At 42.7% G+C, this 19,310-nt stretch overlaps 1 protein-coding gene across 4 annotated transcripts in view; it reads left to right on the plus strand.

Moving 5' to 3' along the window:
- LOC102072430 (TLE family member 4, transcriptional corepressor) overlaps window positions 1-19,310 on the plus strand; it is a 103,230-nt gene that overhangs the window by 74,171 nt on the left and 9,749 nt on the right. For 3 of the 4 annotated variants that reach the window (XM_026796632.2, XM_014270877.3, XM_005492407.4), the window contains 4 exons: window positions 15,995-16,114; window positions 16,651-16,704; window positions 17,731-17,883; window positions 19,086-19,218. In XM_026796632.2, coding sequence (XP_026652433.1) covers window positions 15,995-16,114; window positions 16,651-16,704; window positions 17,731-17,883; window positions 19,086-19,218 — 460 coding nt within the window. The remainder of the gene's footprint in view (window positions 1-15,994; window positions 16,115-16,650; window positions 16,705-17,730; window positions 17,884-19,085; window positions 19,219-19,310) is intronic. The other variant, XM_014270878.3, reaches the window with a different exon arrangement.

A 19,310-nucleotide genomic window follows, 5' to 3' on the forward strand; every position in this document is an offset into this window, starting at 1 on the left:
GAAGTAAAAGCTACTGCTGCTTCTCTTGGCAAAGATCTATGATGTTCAGGAATTGTAATGCATCTAAAAATCTGGCAGAAAGGACCATGTGTTTTATTTTTTCAGCCTTCAAAAGTAGGTGTTATACTTATGATGTGCTATTATATACTGATGTAACTGCTTTAAGGCTGACTGCCGAATCTGTGTTCCCACCACTCCTCCATCCATTCCATTTAGCAGAGTCCTGATTTGAAGAATGAAATGGGAGACTATTATTTTTACAGCAGACTGAGGTCCAGATTCAGAGTAGTGCACAGTAGGCATCTGAAGTTCAGCACATATGTATATACGTTCCACTGGTTTCTTTTTCTGCTTTGTGACTTCCGTAAGATCAAAGTGTGTGTCTCAAATCTGGCATCTGCTCAAGTGCTTTCCTGAATAGGAAATGGGATAATTTCCTGAACAAGGGTCTTGGGAACACAAGTAAGTGAGGGTAGATGAAGTGAGGCAGATATAATGGGCTAGGATATTATTTGGGCAGAGAGGAGAATAGTAGCGCTCAAAGATTTTTTATGGAAGATATTTTTAATAGATGGTTAAGAGAATGTTTTGTTTCAGAATCAGCATAACTTGGAATCTGCAAGCATTTAATAGCACCCAGTTATGTTTTATTCACCCACCCAGTTAATAGTCTGTTTGTATAATGAAATTCTGTTTTCAGTGGACACTTATTAGTGTCTGTGGCTTCCTAAACCATGTAGGTTTAGGTTAAAAAGCAGAAAATAAATCAAGTCTTCAGAAGCCACACAAAATCTAATGGAGAAGAGAGAACCAAATTGCTAGTCTCTTTCTTAATATTGGAGAAAAACATTTGAATATGTTTCTGCTAACAGAAGCAGTCAGGATGTAGAGTGAGTGTTTCTATTGAATTTTAGGGGGTTTTTGTAATCATGGTTGCGTTTTGAAGCCTACTTCTTTTCCCTTCACTTTTCTACTGATCAAGTCAAGAACAAATAGGATTAAGAATAGGGGATAAGGGAGATAGCTAGTCAGAAAATGTAGAAAGAGATAGTTCTATTTGTGAGTTATTCAGTTAAAACAATAATTTGCTTTGTCTTCTTATCATCTCCTAGGTCATCTCTGCAGCAGAACAACTATGAAATCCTTTAGAGACAAACAAGCAGAAGGGAAGAAAATGAAAGTGTTTTTTCCCTGGAGCATTGGTGCATATGGATAGATTGGAAGGGAGCAAAAATGTGAAAACTCAAAACTGATGCCTTTGCCATGAATATAGCCTTTATTAGACATAACCAAAACTGAAAATGTAGGATACTGGAGCACAGTACCTGATGGAGGGGAGCTAAATTGAGTGTCTTGTGGGACTGTCATCAGATGTGATCTCTGTGGTTTTAAAGCAACCAAAAAAAAAAGGCTCGTTGGTAGTAGGTTAGATCCTTCTGATCCTAATGGAAAACAGATAGGGAGTGTAAGTCCCAGGAGAGAGTTAGAACCTGTCACATGAAAACTGAATCTACTAAAATATCCCTGGAGAAGGCAACACTTAAAGCCTGATCATTTTGCTGCTTGAACGTGGAAAATCTAGGGGTGTAGGTGTGTGTATTTTTTACCTCCTAACTTTGGTTGCCAGTAGTGAAGGGATTTTTATAACCCTTGTGCCTTGAGACGCTGCAGGAAAGTGTTTGCGTTCAGCTTGGCTCTGTGCCTTACAGTCCATTTTAATCACTTTGCAAAGTGGAAGGATAACAGTTCTACCACGGTGCTTGGTCTGAAAAGAGGACTCTGAGTGAAACCCAGTTATTCTTCAGAGGGATTTCCTGGTTCTTGCAGGAACAGACTGTAAAGCATACTGACACAAGCCTTTAATGGTTATCATAAAACATTCCCTCTGTAGTGTTTTTTAGAATTCTGAAAACTAACCAAGTATCCTTGTGTATTCTGTTTGAATGCAGTTGCTGTGAAAACATAATTAGTGTGGATATTCTGGAGATATGTTGGATGCTGGGAATTTTTATGCATGTCCGTCATTGGCTTGTGAAGAACAGTAACGGAGTGTTGCTGCTTTTCCTTGCCTCATGGCATGTCAGTGACTCAAAACCTGTAATACAGGCTGGTGGCTATTCTTATCTCTCTCTTTCATGATGTTGAGCCCACAATTAAATGGCTGTATTGAATGCTTCTGCCAGTTGAGCTTTTTCTTGTAGGCTGTGATTGCATGCTTTTCCTTGCTCTTTCTCCCTAGTTAACTGCCCATAGTTTCTATTCTTTCTGTTTCTGTTTGTTAGAACTGTTCAAATTGTTTCAGGTCTCTGCTAAAGGAAACAGCATGAAAGTTCAGTAACTGGAACCCCAAATCAATATTTGAGGAGAGGAGGACTATTGTTTCACATTTCCTTGGCACTGCTCAGTTCCTCAGGTTTCCAAAGATATTTACCCTGAATTCTTCTGAATTTCTGTAACTTGATTGCCTTTGACCCTTCCCTTTAAGTAACTCTGATTTTGGCTAAATTAGCATTTAGAGGCTTGACCAACATGCAGTGGATTTTCACACTTACTTTCTAGAATGCCAGCAGGACATTTTTCTCTGGTAGCATCCTCAGGCTTGTGATGGTGGAACACTTCTTTCTGGAATCATTAGGGTTGATATTCCTTTGCAGCCTGCATATGTCCTGGGGCTCACCTACTCTCTTGTCTATAGCAGTTGCAATTTGTGCCTTAACACCTTCTTACAAATCTTTTCACTCCATCCAAATTACCTACTCTGCTATGTTCTGAAGCATGTATTCTTATTTTAGGGTTTGGTCAAGGGAGGGGATAGAAACGTAGAGTAGTGAATGGAGAGAATGGATCAAGTGAATTGCTCTATAGATTGGGTGGAGGAGGATGTTTGACTGTTCCCAGGTTGTCTTACTGTCAATTAAATTCAATGTTAACAAGTAGCAAAATGTGGGTGAGAACAGACTTCCTAGTAAATGTAATATTGTGAGCTTTGAGGCTTCTGTAAACCTAGCAGAAATGTTTAACTCTTTTTCCTGCCATCTGTTTCTTTCTCTTTTGTTCCCTGTTGAAGTCAGGTCCTGTGTTCAAACTGTTCTTCTTTACCAAAGGGTGCTTATTACTCTTGGCACATTTGATTTCACTATCTTCATATGCCTGTGCTAGGATGTACTTTAACTTGAACCTAGCCTTCCTTTTTTCACTTTCATCTGTGTTCTTCTGCTGCTCCACGGCACGTCCTAAAGCTGCAGTAGTTCTCCCCATCCTCTGACCCTCACAGTGTCAAGTAGTGCTTAGGCCTTATGTGTGTTATGTCCTTCAGCCAGTGGTTAGTGGAGAAGCTGTATTTTAAAGGATTTATTACAAAAATCCATCTGCGAAAGACTAACCAGCAGACCTGACCATTGCTTTAAACATCTACTTTTCTTGTCACCAATATGAACCTGTACACCAGGAGGGGCCAGAGAATCATCATCCCATGCTGATAGGATTATGCATCAAAATTGCTAGGTACCTTCAACTGTTGTTGTGTGTCCCTCAGCTTTTCCAGCAAATTGACATGTATATATCGAAATACAACTGGAATTTATGTGTGCAACTGCAGTAGTTTATTGCTTCATTTTATCACCCATTTCATAGCATCTAGACTTTGATGCTTTTAATTAGCACAGATTGAATACTCCAGTGGTACCACCAATGGCAAGCAGATTGCAAGTGTAAATAGTTACATGGGTATTTTTTATGAAGTTACACACACATATACATAATAAACACACATATCTGTACTTCTTTTGACGTAACTCTTATGAGAACACTTAGATTTTGAAGACTGCTGACCCTACGTATTCTCTTTATTCTGGACTTTTTTATGGTCTTCCCATTGCTCTTGCAGGCAGCACTGCACATCTAGACTTTGATGTTTTTCTATGGCACTCTTATCCTCTAATTAACTTCATTAATTTTGCAATTAGTGAAGTTAATTAGTGGTTAAAAATGCTATATAAAACTTCAAAGTTTGCATTTTAATCATAGTTTGTATTAAAAATAATTATCACTTGCTTGATTACACAGCTTGATGCAGTTAGCTCAGACCGGGTCATGTGATATTAAACCAGCTTTGTTTTATATCTTTCCTAGCTAGTTAGTTGCATTTTTCCCTGACAGTTTCTGAAGCTTTTTCTGGTATCTGAAAATGCAGCCATAGGGGAAAAGGCAGTGACTAAGACCAAAAAAATATATTGCTCATGATATGGCTTAGTGGAAGTTAGGTTTTAGTTTGGGCAAGCAGAGAAACAAGCTGCAAAAGGGGGAAATGAAAATATTAAAGAAGTCCAGCATGACCAGTGAGTGATACATGTGGGATCAACACTTGCCTACCAGCCTCCTCTGATGAACCATTTTGGTAGTGCTGTGGTCCAGACTGTACTGCCTGACTGTGTCAGCCTGATCATGGCCCGCTACGGAAACCTTAAGGTAAGGGCATGATAAAGAAAATCTGCTTTCCCAAGGACTGCAAACAGTGTGTGTTGAAAAATTAAAGCAAAGAGGACAAAATCCATGCCCATCCATGCAGATACTGGGATGTAGTAATAACAATAATAGTAATAATAGTAACAATAATTGATAACAATGCCAGCAACAAAAAGGCTTTGTAAGTGTGGGTGACTTCAGAAGGCAGAGTTGCTATGCAAATGCTCCATTATGGTATCTGTAGATCAACCCACAGCATTTCATGCCATCTTCCTAAGTTTAATCAAAGTAATGCTTCTGTGCATATAGATGTCTGTAAATGAATTAGTTTTTTAAACAGCCTTAGAGCCCTTAGGCTTGCTTTGTGGGAGCCCTTGGCTGCAGTTTCCTCCCTGAGCACATGGTCTTTGGGCTGTATTTGCGCTGCCTCTTTTTCTTGTGCCCTGACATCTCACCTATCTGGTGGGACCTCTCCCTTAGGGTGTCAGAAGTCTTAACCCTAATTCCTTACTTTCTTTTTCCTTTCTTTCTTTTTTTTTTTCACCTCTGGTATAAGCTTACAGTATTAGGCAGCTTAGTGCTTGTCCTGGTTTAGGACAAATTAGGGGGAAATCTCCAAAAGGGAGCCCCCCCCCCCCCCCAAAACAGAACAAACCTCCAACCACCCCTCCCCCAACACCGGGTTCGGGAAGGAATTCCTCGGAGGAGCAAAGTGGAAAACAAAACCTATTTATTTACAAGTAACAAAAAGAACACTCCCCAACACAAGAAAAGAAAAGGGACCAGACTGTGTTGTGAGGGCGCCGAGCTTCTGTTGCAGGCTTCGGGTGTCCTGGAGCTCTCAGGCCAGATCCAGAGCCGGTCCAGTATCTTCAGGGGAGGGTAAGAAAGAGAGAACAAAAGAAAAGGGAAAAAAGGAAAAAAAAACCAGCGCAAAAAAAAAAAAGCAGAAAGCAAGCAAGCAAGCAAGCGGCTAGCCAAGCAGCAAAAGCCCCAAAGCAAAAGTGCCTGGGCACACCCCCCCCCCCCCCCCTTCCCCATCCGGCCACAGCAAGACGGCCGGGGGGGGGAGGGGGGAAGGCACAGCTGCCAGACACAACACACGATATTGGGATAAAGGCTGAAGGCTGTCACCCCACGACACTCCACCCCTTATCCCATATCGTGAACATACAATAAAAAACTTTCATTTCACTTACTCACACCTTTGACACTTACGCATTTCTCTCATCTTACTTGCTCAGACCTTTGACACTTACAGTTTCCTTCTGTCTCACATTCAACAAACAATGACATTCATATATGAGTCTCATCCCACAATCAGGTCTCCCTGAGGTACACACCGTGTTGTTCCATCTTTCTGCATTATCCACCATGTATTACCTGGTCCTTGAGCAAAGACAATCCCACGGATGGGTTTGTCTGTACTCGAGGCAGGGTTGATCCATACTGTCTTTCCCAACAAACCTCTGACATGGGCCACTGGGGCTTTATCCCCATCTACTATATTAAGGAGCTCAGACTGAGCAGGACCCGCTCGGTTGGTGGAACTTCGAGTGTTAACTAACCAGGTAGCCTTTGCCAGATGTTGCTCCCAGTTTCTTAAAGACCCCCCACCCAATGCTTTTAAGGTGGTTTTTAACAATCCATTGTACCTTTCCACCTTCCCTGCAGCTGGTGCATGATAGGGGATATGGTATACCCACTCGATGCCATGTTCCCTAGCCCAAGTATTAATAAGATTGTTTTTAAAATGAGTTCCATTATCCGACTCAATTCTCTCGGGAGTACCATGCCTCCAAAGGACCTGCTTCTCAAGGCCCAAGATAGTGTTACGGGCTGTAGCATGGGACACAGGATAGGTTTCCAACCATCCTGTGGTGGCTTCTACCATGGTTAGTACAAGGCGCTTGCCCTGGCGGGTTTGAGGCAGTGTGATGTAATCAATCTGCCAGGCCTCCCCGTATTTGTACTTAGACCACCGCCCCCCATACCAGAGGGGCTTCAGTCGCTTGGCCTGCTTAATGGCAGCGCACGTCTCAGAGTCACGAATAACCTGAGAGATACTGTCCATGGTTAGATCCACCCCTCGGTCTCGTGCCCACTTATAGGTGGCATCTCTACCCTGGTGGCCTGAGGCATCGTGGGCCCATCGTGCTAAGAATAACTCTCCCTTATGCTCCCAGTCGAGATCTATCTTCAACTCCCCTATCTTTGCAGCCTGATGTACTTGCTGGTTGTTTTGCTGCTCTTCATTAGCTCTATTTCTGGGGACATGGGCATCTACATGGCGAACCTTCACAGGTAACTTCTCTAACCGGGTAGCGATATCCTTCCACTCTTCCGCAGCCCAAATTGGTTTTCCTCTGCGCTGCCAGCTGGCCTCCTTCCATCTCTTCAGCCATCCCCATAGAGCGTTGGCTGCCATCCAAGAATCGGTATACAAATAGAGCCTTGGCCACTTCTCTCTCTCTGCAATACCTAGGGCCAGTTGAATAGCTTTGATTTCAGCAAATTGACTGGATTCACCCTCTCCTTCAGTAGCCTCTGCAACCCGTCGAGTGGGACTCCATACAGCTGCTTTCCACCTCCGTTTCATCCCTATGACACGACAAGAACCATCAGTGAATAGGGCGTAACGTGTTTCTTCTACTGGCAACTGATTGTATGGCGGAGCTTCCTCAACCCGGGTCGCTGGCTCTGGCTCCTCATCTGCGACACTAAAGCTTTCACCTTCGGGCCAATTTGTAATTATTTCTAGAATCCCAGGGCGATTTAACTTCCCAATTCGAGCGCGCTGCGTAATGAGGGCAATCCACTTACTCCAAGTAGCACTGGTGGCATGGTGGGTAGAGGGAACCTTTCCTCTGAACATCCATCCCAGCACCGGTAGTCGGGGTGCGAGAAGGAGTTGTGCCTCTGTACCAATCACCTCCGAGGCGGCTTGGACTCCTTCATAGGCGGCCAAGATTTCCTTTTCTGTTGGAGTATAGTTATCTTCAGACCCCCTGTAGCTCCTACTCCAAAATCCCAATGGTCGGCCTCGGGTCTCGCCAGGTAGCTTTTGCCAAAGGCTCCAGGACAGACCATGGCTCCCGGCTGCAGAGTAGAGCACGTTCTTCACATCTGGTCCTGTCCTGACTGGACCAAGGGCTACAGCATGAGCGATCTCCTGCTTTATCTGGACGAAAGCTTGCTGCTGCTCAGGGCCCCAATGGAAGTCGTTCTTCTTGCGGGTAACCAAATAAAGGGGTCTCACAATCTGACTATACTCAGGGATGTGCATCCTCCAGAAACCTATAGCACCTAAGAAAGCTTGTGTCTCCTTCTTATCAGTTGGTGGGGACATAGCAGTGATTTTGTTAATAACATCCGCAGGAATCTGACGCCGTCCATCTTGCCACTTCACCCCCAAGAACTGAATTTCTCGGGCAGGTCCCTTGACTTTGCTCTTCTTAATGGCAAATCCGGCGTCCAGGAGAATATGAATTATCTTCTCTCCTTTTTCGAACACTTCTATTGCCGTGTTCCCCCAAACAATGATATCGTCAATATATTGTAAATGTTCTGGAGCCTCACCCTCTTCTAGTGCAGCCTGGATCAGTCCATGACAGATGGTAGGACTGTGTTTCCACCCCTGGGGCAATCGGTTCCAGGTATACTGCACTCCCCTCCATGTAAAAGCAAACTGAGGCCTGCATTCTGCTGCCAGAGGGATGGAGAAAAACGCGTTAGCTATATCAATGGTCGCGTACCACTTTGCTGCCTTGGACTCCAGCTCGTACTGCAGTTCCAGTATGTCCGGTACAGCCGCACTCAGTGGTGGAGTCACTTCATTCAAGGCACGATAGTCTACAGTCAATCTCCATTCTCCGTCAGATTTTCGCACGGGCCAGATAGGGCTGTTAAAGGGTGAGTGGGTTTTACTGACCACCCCTTGGCTCTCCAGCTCTCGAATCATCTTGTGGATGGGGATCACGGCATCTCGATTCGTCCGGTACTGCCTGCGGTGCACTGTTGAGGCGGCAATTGGCACTCGCTGCTCCTCTACCTTCAAGAGTCCTACTGCAGATGGGTTCTCTGATAGTCCAGACAAGGTATTCAATTGTTTAATACCCTCTATCTCCACTGCAGCTATTCCAAAAGCCCACCTGAATCCCTTAGGATCTTTGTAGTAGCCATTCCGGAGGAAGTCTATGCCCAAAATACACGGAGCCTCTGGACCAGTCACAATCGGATGTTCCTGCCACTCCTTCCCAGTCAAGCTCACCTCAGCTTCCAACAAAGTCAACTGTTGTGATCCCCCCGTCACTCCAGCAATGGAAACAGGTTCTGTCCCCACGTGTTCCGATGGCATTAAGGTACATTGTGATCCAGTGTCAACCAATGCTTCATAGTCTTGTGGCTCTGATGTGCCAGGCCATCTGATCCACACCTTCCAAAAAACCCGGTTCTCCCGTGCCTCTTCCTGGCTGGAGGCAGGGCCCCTCTAAGCCAGATTGTCCTTCTTTCCTTGGGCATATGCCTTGGAAGTTCCTTCAAGGGGATCGGACATGTCATCGTCATCGTCATACTTAACATCTCGGCTACGAGCGACCGGAGCTGCTATCTTTTTGGTTATACTTTCTCTTTTCTTCAAATCATGCACCCGTTGTGCCAAAACAGCGGTGGGTTTTCCATCCCATCTCCTCATGTCTTCTCCAGACTCACGCAGGAAAAACTCAGCCCGTGGGATGTACCTTCTCTCCCCATCAAAGGAGCGCCGGCGTTGGACACCAGGGCTTCTAATTTGTACGGCTGAGATTTGAATAAGGTCCTCCTTAATCTCTTCCCGGAGTTTCTTATGATTCTCCTCTATTTTGTCTTCCAGTTTCTGCAGTCGGGTTTCCACTGCTGCAATTCTGGCATGAGTTGGGCCATGCACAGCATCTGCGTACGCTCGAAGCTTCTTTGCCATATCGAGCACAGTCTCATATGTATCATCTCGCTTCATTATTGCTAGGGCAGAAGCGTATTCAGGTGGCCCAAGTCGCACAAGTTTCCTCCACATTATCGGAGTGCATGGTACCAGGTCCGGATTCCTAGTTGTTGTGTCATCTGAGAAAATGAGCTCTGCGACCGCCATCTCTCTCAGACGTTGGATCCCCTGTTCTATGGTCTTCCACCGTGTCTGCTGCATATAGAGATCATCCGTACACAGGTACCGTTCTGCTACGCTTCTTAGGACCCGTTCCCAGAGGCTGTGAGGGTTAGCCCCCCTCATCACACCTTGATCGATGGCAGGATCATGTGACAGGGATCCCAAATGCCTCACTTCAGTACCATCCAAAATCGTAACCTCCCCTGCAGCATCCCAAAGGCGGACTAACCAACTAATAATAGATTCGTCAGGTTGTCGGCTGTAATCCTTTCTTAGGCCTCTGAGGTCCTTCAGAGAAAAGGAGTCAATATTGGCTCCAGATTCTGTGCCCCTTGATGTGGCCTCTGATTTTGGTGAGGGTCCTTCTTCTGCATCATCGTCATCATCCTCCACCTTCCGATCGGTCTTGCCTTTACACTTTCCACCTCTTGTATTAGCTGCAACAGCCATGGTTTGGGGCCTATTGTCTGATTCAGCTGCTAGCCTGGAGCCTGGGATGTTAGCTGCAGCCTGGGTCACTGGGATAGTAACTAACTTATCTCCCTGTTCCCTTTCTGCTATCTGCTGCTCCACAGTATCTAGCAGAGTACGGTAAACAAATGCCAAGGCCCAGCTCACTGCAGTAATCCTTTCTTCCTTAGTATTACCATGGCACTTCTCCCTCAAATACTTTGCCACCTCGACTGGATTCTGAATTTGATCAGATGGAAAGTCCCAGTCTATAGGATCAGAAAATTCCTTTAAAGTCTGGCCCATATCCTCCCATTTCCCACTCCAGTCAAGATTTTTCCTGCTTTGTTTTACTCCTGAATCAGGAGTCTCTCTAACCCCTCTAGAAATCTCAGCTTTCATTTTATATGCACTCCAGACAGTATAGACAAGGCTTAATAAATTAAATGCCAGAAAGATGGTTTCTTTCAAACTCAGGGGAAAGTCAGTATTTTCTAATAGAGATGTCAACAATTTGTAGGAGAAGAAGGAAGACAAAGGCTGAAAAGCCCCTTCCTCTTCTTCTCCCCAAACAAACTGAGTACACAGCCATGACAACAATCCATACATTCCTGAAATAAAGTCCAGCATTGTTATCCGACACATCATCACACATAAGGCCAGCACAATGATTATTCTGGTTAGTGCCCCCCGCTTACAAAAGCTACTTATTAGGGACAACATCAGAGCTATTTTGGGGTAAGGAAATAACCCTAGGGACCACAAAGGTATTAAAACTTCAAAAGCCCCTAGGGACCGGAAAAACCGGCAAGCTTCCACTCCAAATGACATTATGAATCACCAATATGCCCACAAAACAACCAAAACCAAAATATTATTGTTATAGGGTTTTTTTCCACTCTTTTTGGCCTCCGATTTTCCCGGCCAACGCACCAAAAAAGTATACTGTCCTGGTTTAGGACAAATTAGGGGGAAATCTCCAAAAGGGAGCCCCCCCCCCCCCCCCCCAAAACAGAACAAACCTCCAACCACCCCTCCCCCAACACCGGGTTCGGGAAGGAATTCCTCGGAGGAGCAAAGTGGAAAACAAAACCTATTTATTTACAAGTAACAAAAAGAACACTCCCCAACACAAGAAAAGAAAAGGGACCAGACTGTGTTGTGAGGGCGCCGAGCTTCTGTTGCAGGCTTCGGGTGTCCTGGAGCTCTCAGGCCAGATCCGGAGCCGGTCCAGTATCTTCAGGGGAGGGTAAGAAAGAGAGAACAAAAGAAAAGGGAAAAAAGGAAAAAAAAACCAGCGCAAAAAAAAAAAAGCAGAAAGCAAGCAAGCAAGCAAGCAAGCAAGCAAGCGGCTAGCCAAGCAGCAAAAGCCCCAAAGCAAAAGTGCCTGGGCACACACCCCCCCCCCCCCCCCCCTTCCCCATCTGGCCACAGCAAGACGGCCGGGGGGGGGGAGGGGGGAAGGCACAGCTGCCAGACACAACACACGATATTGGGATAAAGGCTGAAGGCTGTCACCCCACGACAGTGCTCCAAGCCCAAACCTAGGACAGTGCCTGAATCCAAGTTCTAGTGCTGGTGCTTCCATCTATAACATTGGCATCAGCCAACACAAAGCAGCATTACTGCCGTCGTTCCACTGCGATGCATATTGTATCCATTTTTATAGTTTCTTTTATACTTTCAACAGTCTTTATAACTGCAATAATGTCATTCAGATAATTATACTGTAATTGACCTTAGCGTTGAGCATCCTTGGCTTTTACTGCAGTTTGCTTAATACTTCAGTATGGTCAATTATCTTGTAATTCCCACTTTGTTGAGAATTATTGTTTTAATTATTTCACTCCAAATACATCATTTTGGCATAGTGGTAAGGGTGCACTGGGGAATGGTCATACTCGTGAATGCTTTAAAGAGTTACCAGCTTTAACATGTAGGAAGGCTTTTCATCTTGTCATCTCTAGTCATTACTTTTAACACTGATTTCATTTAATTATCACTTAGTGTGCTCAGGCCAGGTCTTATCTGGAGAAGTCAGCATATAGGGAGTTGGGGCTTGCAGCTGCATGGCTGTACAATTTGATTTATGATTTCCACACTGATTTCTGCCACATTACAGTGTGAGCTGCATATGTTGATACAGCTAAATTCCACTGAAAGGTGGCGGTAAAACAGTGATTTTTTTTTTCCCACCCCTAGCAATTTGAATTATTAATTAGCCCAAACAGACATTGAGTATGCTGGTAAGAATTTTATGGCTGCATAGGAAGCTTGCATGGCTCTCTGAATACTGGTTTAATTTGCACTTGTATGGCACTGATACTCCACCACGAGCAGCGTCCTGATGGTGTTGGAGAGAAAACAGCATGATCCTTCTAGTGGGAGACCATTTCAGTTAGCACTGTGCTAAGCACTGCCCAAAACAGAGCCTGAATCATAGCATGCTATGCTCCATAGCCTAGTGCAAAAAATACTGTGGGTCCAGTACTAGAAAGACACTGTTCTGCTTCTTAAGTAAATTATGTGAACATGGTGATGTGCTCAGCCTATCTATAAATGTGTATGTTCATTGGTTTTTTGTCAGCATTTTGTGATGTATTTACCATGAATAAAAATGTTCTACTGAAGCAGAAAATGAAAAACTGGTATGTTTTGCTCAATCACAAACTAAGTGTAACCTACTTTCACCTAAGAGTATTTTTCCTGTGTCTGATATAATTATTACATGTGAGCACACTCAGCATTGTTTAATAGGAAAATGCTACTCTTGTAGTAGATTAATGCATTTTATTGAAGAAAACAGCAGTGTAAAAAGACTTCATTTCTCTATAAATTTTAATAGTTACTAAAACAAGGACTCTGGCCCATTAAGTTACAGCGCGCCAAGTCATAGTTCTGAATCACTTAATTTCTGTAAGTAACTATCTGTTCCACCTTCTTAAAGGCAGCTGTTAGGAGAGCACCGATGTTTTAATCATGGAACAGGGTAGAGTCTGTCAGCTGAACAGTGTGTTTTGATGGGGTTTTCTTTTACCATCTGCAAATGTAAGGACCTCTCGGAGTTTGTGGGGTGGCACACTCAGGAACCAAGGTGTGGGTCAATACAGGATTATTTGCAGGAATCTGATGTCAGTGGAAACCATGAGGACATTGTTACATCCCAGTATTTCTCAAGGAAAGTTGGTCCTTATCAGTGCTTATAGACTGAAAAGCTGTTACAAACAATGGAGGGAACTCAGTATGATTAATACTGTTGTCTCTCTCACAGTGAACATAGTAGGCATTAGGTCCCTAGGAAGAGCTAGACCATAGCTCTTTGTCTATGTATGTGACATATCTTTATTACTTAGCATGAGAGATAAACTTAGATCTGTCAGCAAAAATACATCCCATGAAGATGCTGATCTTAATGTGGCAGGTGCATTTCATGTTGAAGGGAAAGGAAGGCAGTTCTGCAGGGGTATTGGTGCAAGGCGGGGGGTGGGACAGTTAAAAGTGGGGGTGGTTAGATTTGGTCTGTAGTAATTGACTCATGAGGCAAAATAATGTCACTGCTAGTACACTGGCCTAATTTCAGATTGGTAAAGGAGGTTCTGCCTGCTGTCAGTGGGTGAGTTGTCTCTGTTTTTTCTGCTAATGTCAGGTGAGAATACTGCAGAAGGATCCTTTCATATTGGTATAAGGTCAGATCCATCAAGCAATAAAACCATTAAGCAGTGTGCATTGCCGCAATGCCCAATGTGGTGCTCATCCTTTAATGTGCTAGTGATAATTAACTTCTTTATCTTTCTAGTAGGGACCTTCAATTTATTACTTTATTAAATAGTGAAATCAGAGATTAAAATGGTATCTATAGCACATAGCTAACCAGATTGTGAAAAATGGAACTGTATGGTTTCAGATTTATGAAAATAAATATTTCTATTTAAATAAAGTGCAGTAGTTTAATTCTTTAGACACCACTTTAATTTGTGGTTTATTGGTGATTATTTTTCTTTGTTTTAAAGCAAATTGCTTTCTGTAGGGTGAAGTTGAGAAATAATGAATTGAATTCACATTACAAGCTACTGCCTTCCAAATTCTAAATGAATATAAATGTAATAGGAGCTTAGTATAAAAATCTTTTGCAAAAGGTTATGCTATATCATTGCAGAAACAAATACATTTTTCAAGTCATTTGTTCATTTAATGTTGTGTTTCTGCTTGGCCTTTATTTTAAGGGCTTCTGTACCTTGGCAGTGCTGTCTCCAAATGTCTTAACATGTGTTGTCACTTCAGAGCAAAAAATAACTTTGTTAGTTTGCATTATTTGCTATAATTGTTGATTAATGATCTGCTTTAAAACTAAATTAGTATTTTAAAATGTATTTGCACAGTATGAGAAGGGCACAGGGCCTTCAACACTACCTTTGTTCTAAAATTTTTCTTTCCACTCACTGTTCTTAGAGGGTAATTAGCAATTACCAGTCCAAAATACAGAAAATTTTTGCAAATTCTACCACTCATTAATCTGAGCTACTGATCTTAAGAGCTGTAAATTTCAGCAAAAGGGAGAGGAGGACCTGTGTTCCAGTAACGTTCTCTTATATGACTTGGACAATAACTACAGTTTAACTTCTGTGTTTAAGTTTTCCTAATCCTTACCAGAAGCTTGTGATATAATAAGGAGAAGAAGAAATTCTATAATAGCGATGGAACAGAAGTTACTCAATGTAAATGCTAATTTCTTGGTTTGTATTCGTGTTAATAGCTGCACTGAAAACCCCAAAACCAAATTGCTATGTAGTACAGTTTTATGTGGAAAAACAGCTGTCTGTCATGCATGGAGGAAAAAACCCCAAACAAGTGTTTCTGGATGAATGGGAGGATCTAAAATCCCTCAGTCAGGACTTCTTTGGTTCTTCCCTACCACCCTAGCAAAAAGGAGGACAGAGATGGAAACAGTCAGCAGGATTTCAACTGACAATTACTTTCATCTCCGTTGCTGTCATTTCCAATTCTGCAAAAAGCCTGAACACATCCTTACTTATGTACGTTCAACCACTGACTTCAGAGTGAGATAAAGTTTAGTGCATGCTTAAATGCTTTCTTGAACTAGGGCCAAAACTGCTGCTGCTACTAAAATCGGTCGCAGTGGGAACATTGCATCTTTCATTGCTGCCTTTTTTGTATACGAAGATACAGACTCCACAAAGCCCTGGAAATATGGTAGAATTTGATAAATGTTGCCTGCCTTGTTTAACAGAGTAGAGTGGAGTTGTTGGATGATAGTGCATAAAGTACACGTTGTCTTCCTTTCTCTCCTGTCCATATGTGTGCTCTTTAGCAATCATTACTAGGTGAGCACTGTAGAATAGCAAGGGAATCACTGAGCCAGTCTGTGTTTTGCTTCTGTCTGCTGCAGGCATAGCCTGTAGTTGTAAAAGGCAGCAAAATAAAATGAGTTATGGTGTTTTCTCCTGTTCTTGCCCACTCCAAAACTGCTCAGAAGCTTGCGTCTTTCTTTGGTAGAAATCTTCATTCAAATGTTTGCTGAAGTGTGACTTGCCTTGAGCCTCTTTGTTATTTTTGATTTACACAGGCAAACACACACACATGTGCAAACACACACCCCTCTTCTGAGACTATTGACTTAACCCTGTGTATTTGTAGAGGAGACAAACCAAAACAAGACCAGTGCACAGTATTCGTAAAATTCATCCTATTGGCAGTGCAGATAGCCACTGTGATCTGTCAGTTGATCACCTGTTTCTGTCTCCTGCAATACATAGTGCAGTTTTTGATACGAGACACTTGCTGGGTAGCTGTCACTGGTTCAAACCCAACATGCTGTCTGTGAGAACAGCTCCAGATCATACTGTCAGCCTAAGATGTATTGAGGGGTGGTGACAAATGAACGTGGGCCTAATGATGCTTTCTTCTCTGTTTGGACTACAGAGCTCTTCTGTATCTCCCTCAGCCAGTTTCAGAACAGCAGAAAAGCACAGAAATTCAACAGATTATTCTTCAGATAGTAAAAAACAGAAAACAGAAGAGAAGGAAATAGCAGCTCGTTATGTGAGTAGATTGTCTACATTGTGCATTGTTGAACTTCAGTGTTCCTCTGTAGTTTCACCTGGCTTCTGCTGCATAGCTAATTTTAAAAAGAGGGTTAAATTTTAACTGGTTTTTGCTGTCTACCTCTAGTGTCTCTGCTGAATTAAACATTTTGGTGCCTATGATTGATACTGTTTTTAACCATATAAATACAAAGCACCTGGAAATTGTGTGACAATGGTGCTGAGCTTTAGTTAGGCTGGGACTTGTTAATGAAGTCTATCTTGACTCCACTTTATAGTGCAGTGCCACTTTGGATGAAGATTTTCATCCTCTGTCCTTCTCCACCAATTCAAAAACTGGCATGATTGCTGTAGTTGTGGCAGCCTGCTAAGCAGAAGCCCTGTAGATGTCTGAAATATGTTAATTGTATAACCTCATAATGGTACACTGCAGATTTGTGAGCAGATTTCCTTTGTTTTTATAGTTTTATAGTTATTAAGAGACACTGGCATATGAAATAATTTTTTTTAACACATTGTGATTTGTCATTGCAGGACAGCGATGGTGAAAAGAGCGATGACAACTTGGTAGTTGACGTTTCCAATGAGGTATTCACAATGGTGTTTTTTCAGCCTTAGAGAAATGGTGGTGGAGGTATCTTCAGTGGTTTCTGTGCATATTGGTTTTATGAATAGGATTATGGCATTTGCACTTGAAATACCTGACAGAATCCAGTTGTATCCTCTTTCTTTAGAATACAAATCAGATCTGAAGCATTTACTTCTACAGGCTTGTAAGTACTTCTACAAAGCTTGTAAAAGTGTCTGTCTTTTCTTTCACTTTGGCCATGACTTCACATTTGAGCCTTATCAGGTTTGCCAAATGCATCAAATCTTTTTAATCTGTCACTTGAAGAAAGAGAGTTACTTGCCTATTTCAATATCCATAGATTTTTGGCATTATTTTTCATGGTTTAATGGCATCAAATTTTAAGACTTTTTTTAAAAAAACCAAATTGTCCTTCATTATCCCTCTCAATTTTACAATTGGATCAACTAAATCAATTAAGAATGGAAGGAATGTGTCACTTCCTATGACAGATCTTCATTCCAAATTGAGATGATGCCTTGAGAAGCTGCCTAGAACAGAGGTTAGACAGACTTAAAGGAATAAGCTAGGTATTAAAAGGCCTTCAAAGGGTACATCTTAGGCAGTACAAGAGCCTGGCCAGGGCTGCACCCAAGACGGACCCAAGATGGATAACTGGTGACAGGTTTTGACACTTTTTATAAGTTTTGGTCTATTTACATATTGGGGTTAATTGTGCAATTACAGCTTCAAGTTATGAAGTCCCGTCCTCCCAGACTGCTCTCCTCAGTTTGCTGTTTTTGACATCTTTTGGGCCTGAGGCTGTAATGGTGTCCTTGGTTCTCAGGCTGGGAAAGGATTGTTTTGTCTGACTAAACTGTGAGAAGAACTTGCTGACACTGTATATGGAGTTCAGAGTTGTATACTAATGCGCTGCAGAATCTGGAAAATATGAAAGCTAAACTTAAGGCATCAGAGGACTGCTCAAGACAAGAACTAGTGGCTAGTATGAAGTTTTTATGCTAACCCATGTTCCTGATACATAGGATCCTTCTTCTCCTCGTGGGAGCCCAGCACACTCTCCACGAGAGAATGGCTTGGACAAGACTCGACTGCTGAAAAAAGATGCACCAATTAGTCCGGCATCCATTGCATCCTCTAGCAGTACTCCTTCCTCCAAATCCAAAGAACTTAGCCTTGTAAGTGCGACAAAATGCTTCTGACCCCTAATCATGGGCTGAAATACATGCTTACCGGACTTCTGTCTGGACACAATTTGTATTTCCACAGCTGTCAGTAAGGCACTATGAAGCATGAATTTAGTATTCGTTTAATTTATCTTTTCAAGGGAGTCTAATAAGAAGTCCACAGTCTTTTTTTGGGATAGGAAGAGGTTATTTTCACTGGTGGTATGAGTAGATGATAGATGTGGTGTTCTGAGAGATATTTTTCTCTGCCCCCATATGAGGAACTGTTATTCTGAGAATAAATAAAAGTACACAGAGGTTTCTTGAGCTGTTTTCCTGTGCTGTGCTTTATAGCAAATTCAGTTCCCTGCTTGGATGTGATTTGGTTGTTAGCTTTGTTTGAATTACCAGGCTATATACAACAACAATAATTTTTATTTTCTATCTAAAAAGTAATCTGTCATTTACAAGAGCCTTCCTTGACTTGCATCGCAAATCAAAATGCAAAAGAAAAGAGCTGCCTGCAAGGAGTGTTCTTTCCTTTCCTGTTTGTGGCCACAGTTAATCATTACCTGAGCTGCACAGTAATTCCCCTCCCAGTTCTTCACAGGGCAGGGTATGCAATTATTTAAAGAAATAAAATAAATAAAAAGAAAGCTTAAAGTGAATATAGTGCTCAGGAATGGTGATGGAATGACAGGTTCAGGCCTGGGAATCAGTGGTATGTCTGATGAACGAGCCTGTCACAAGAGCAGCACTGCACAGTTCTTGACTTTATACCCGTCACTGTCTTCATCCTGTGTTTCTAGCACCACACTTGGATATGAGTAGTTGGTCAGTTTGGGGATTTTTTTCCTACTCTTCTTGTCCATCCCTCACAGAAAATTATAATGGAAGCAGGTCCATAGCATAGTGAGACCACTGACTGATTTCACATATGCTGCCAGTTGTCAGAGGGAAATGATTTTCAGTCATTTACCTCATTCTGAATCATACAGATTCTCCTGATGAGAAAAGCAGTGAAAGCTGTAGTTAATGTTCAAAGCCATTCTGTCTTTTTCAATGTCTTTGCATCTTCTCTTCATTGCCAGGGACTGTTGAAATCCAAACCCAGAAGCTAAATATCACTAATATCGCTAATTAATCACTAATACTAAAGCTATAAAGGCAAAATTGTTTACGAACTGCCTTCCTTTTTCCTTTTTGGTGATTAGAATGAGAAGTCTACCACTCCTGTGTCTAAATCAAATACCCCAACTCCACGGACTGATGCTCCAACTCCAGGCAGCAACTCCACTCCCGGACTGAGGCCAGTGCCCGGCAAACCCCCAGGTGTGGACCCGATAGGTTAGTGTCCATGTATTTCGGTGGCGTGAAGCAGTCTGGCCCTGTCAGATTCCCTTTAAATCTCTAATGGCAAGTCAGTGCAGTACAGATGC

The sequence above is a fragment of the Zonotrichia albicollis genome, chromosome Z (assembly GCF_047830755.1).
Source record: "Zonotrichia albicollis isolate bZonAlb1 chromosome Z, bZonAlb1.hap1, whole genome shotgun sequence".
Lineage (NCBI taxonomy): Eukaryota > Metazoa > Chordata > Aves > Passeriformes > Passerellidae > Zonotrichia > Zonotrichia albicollis.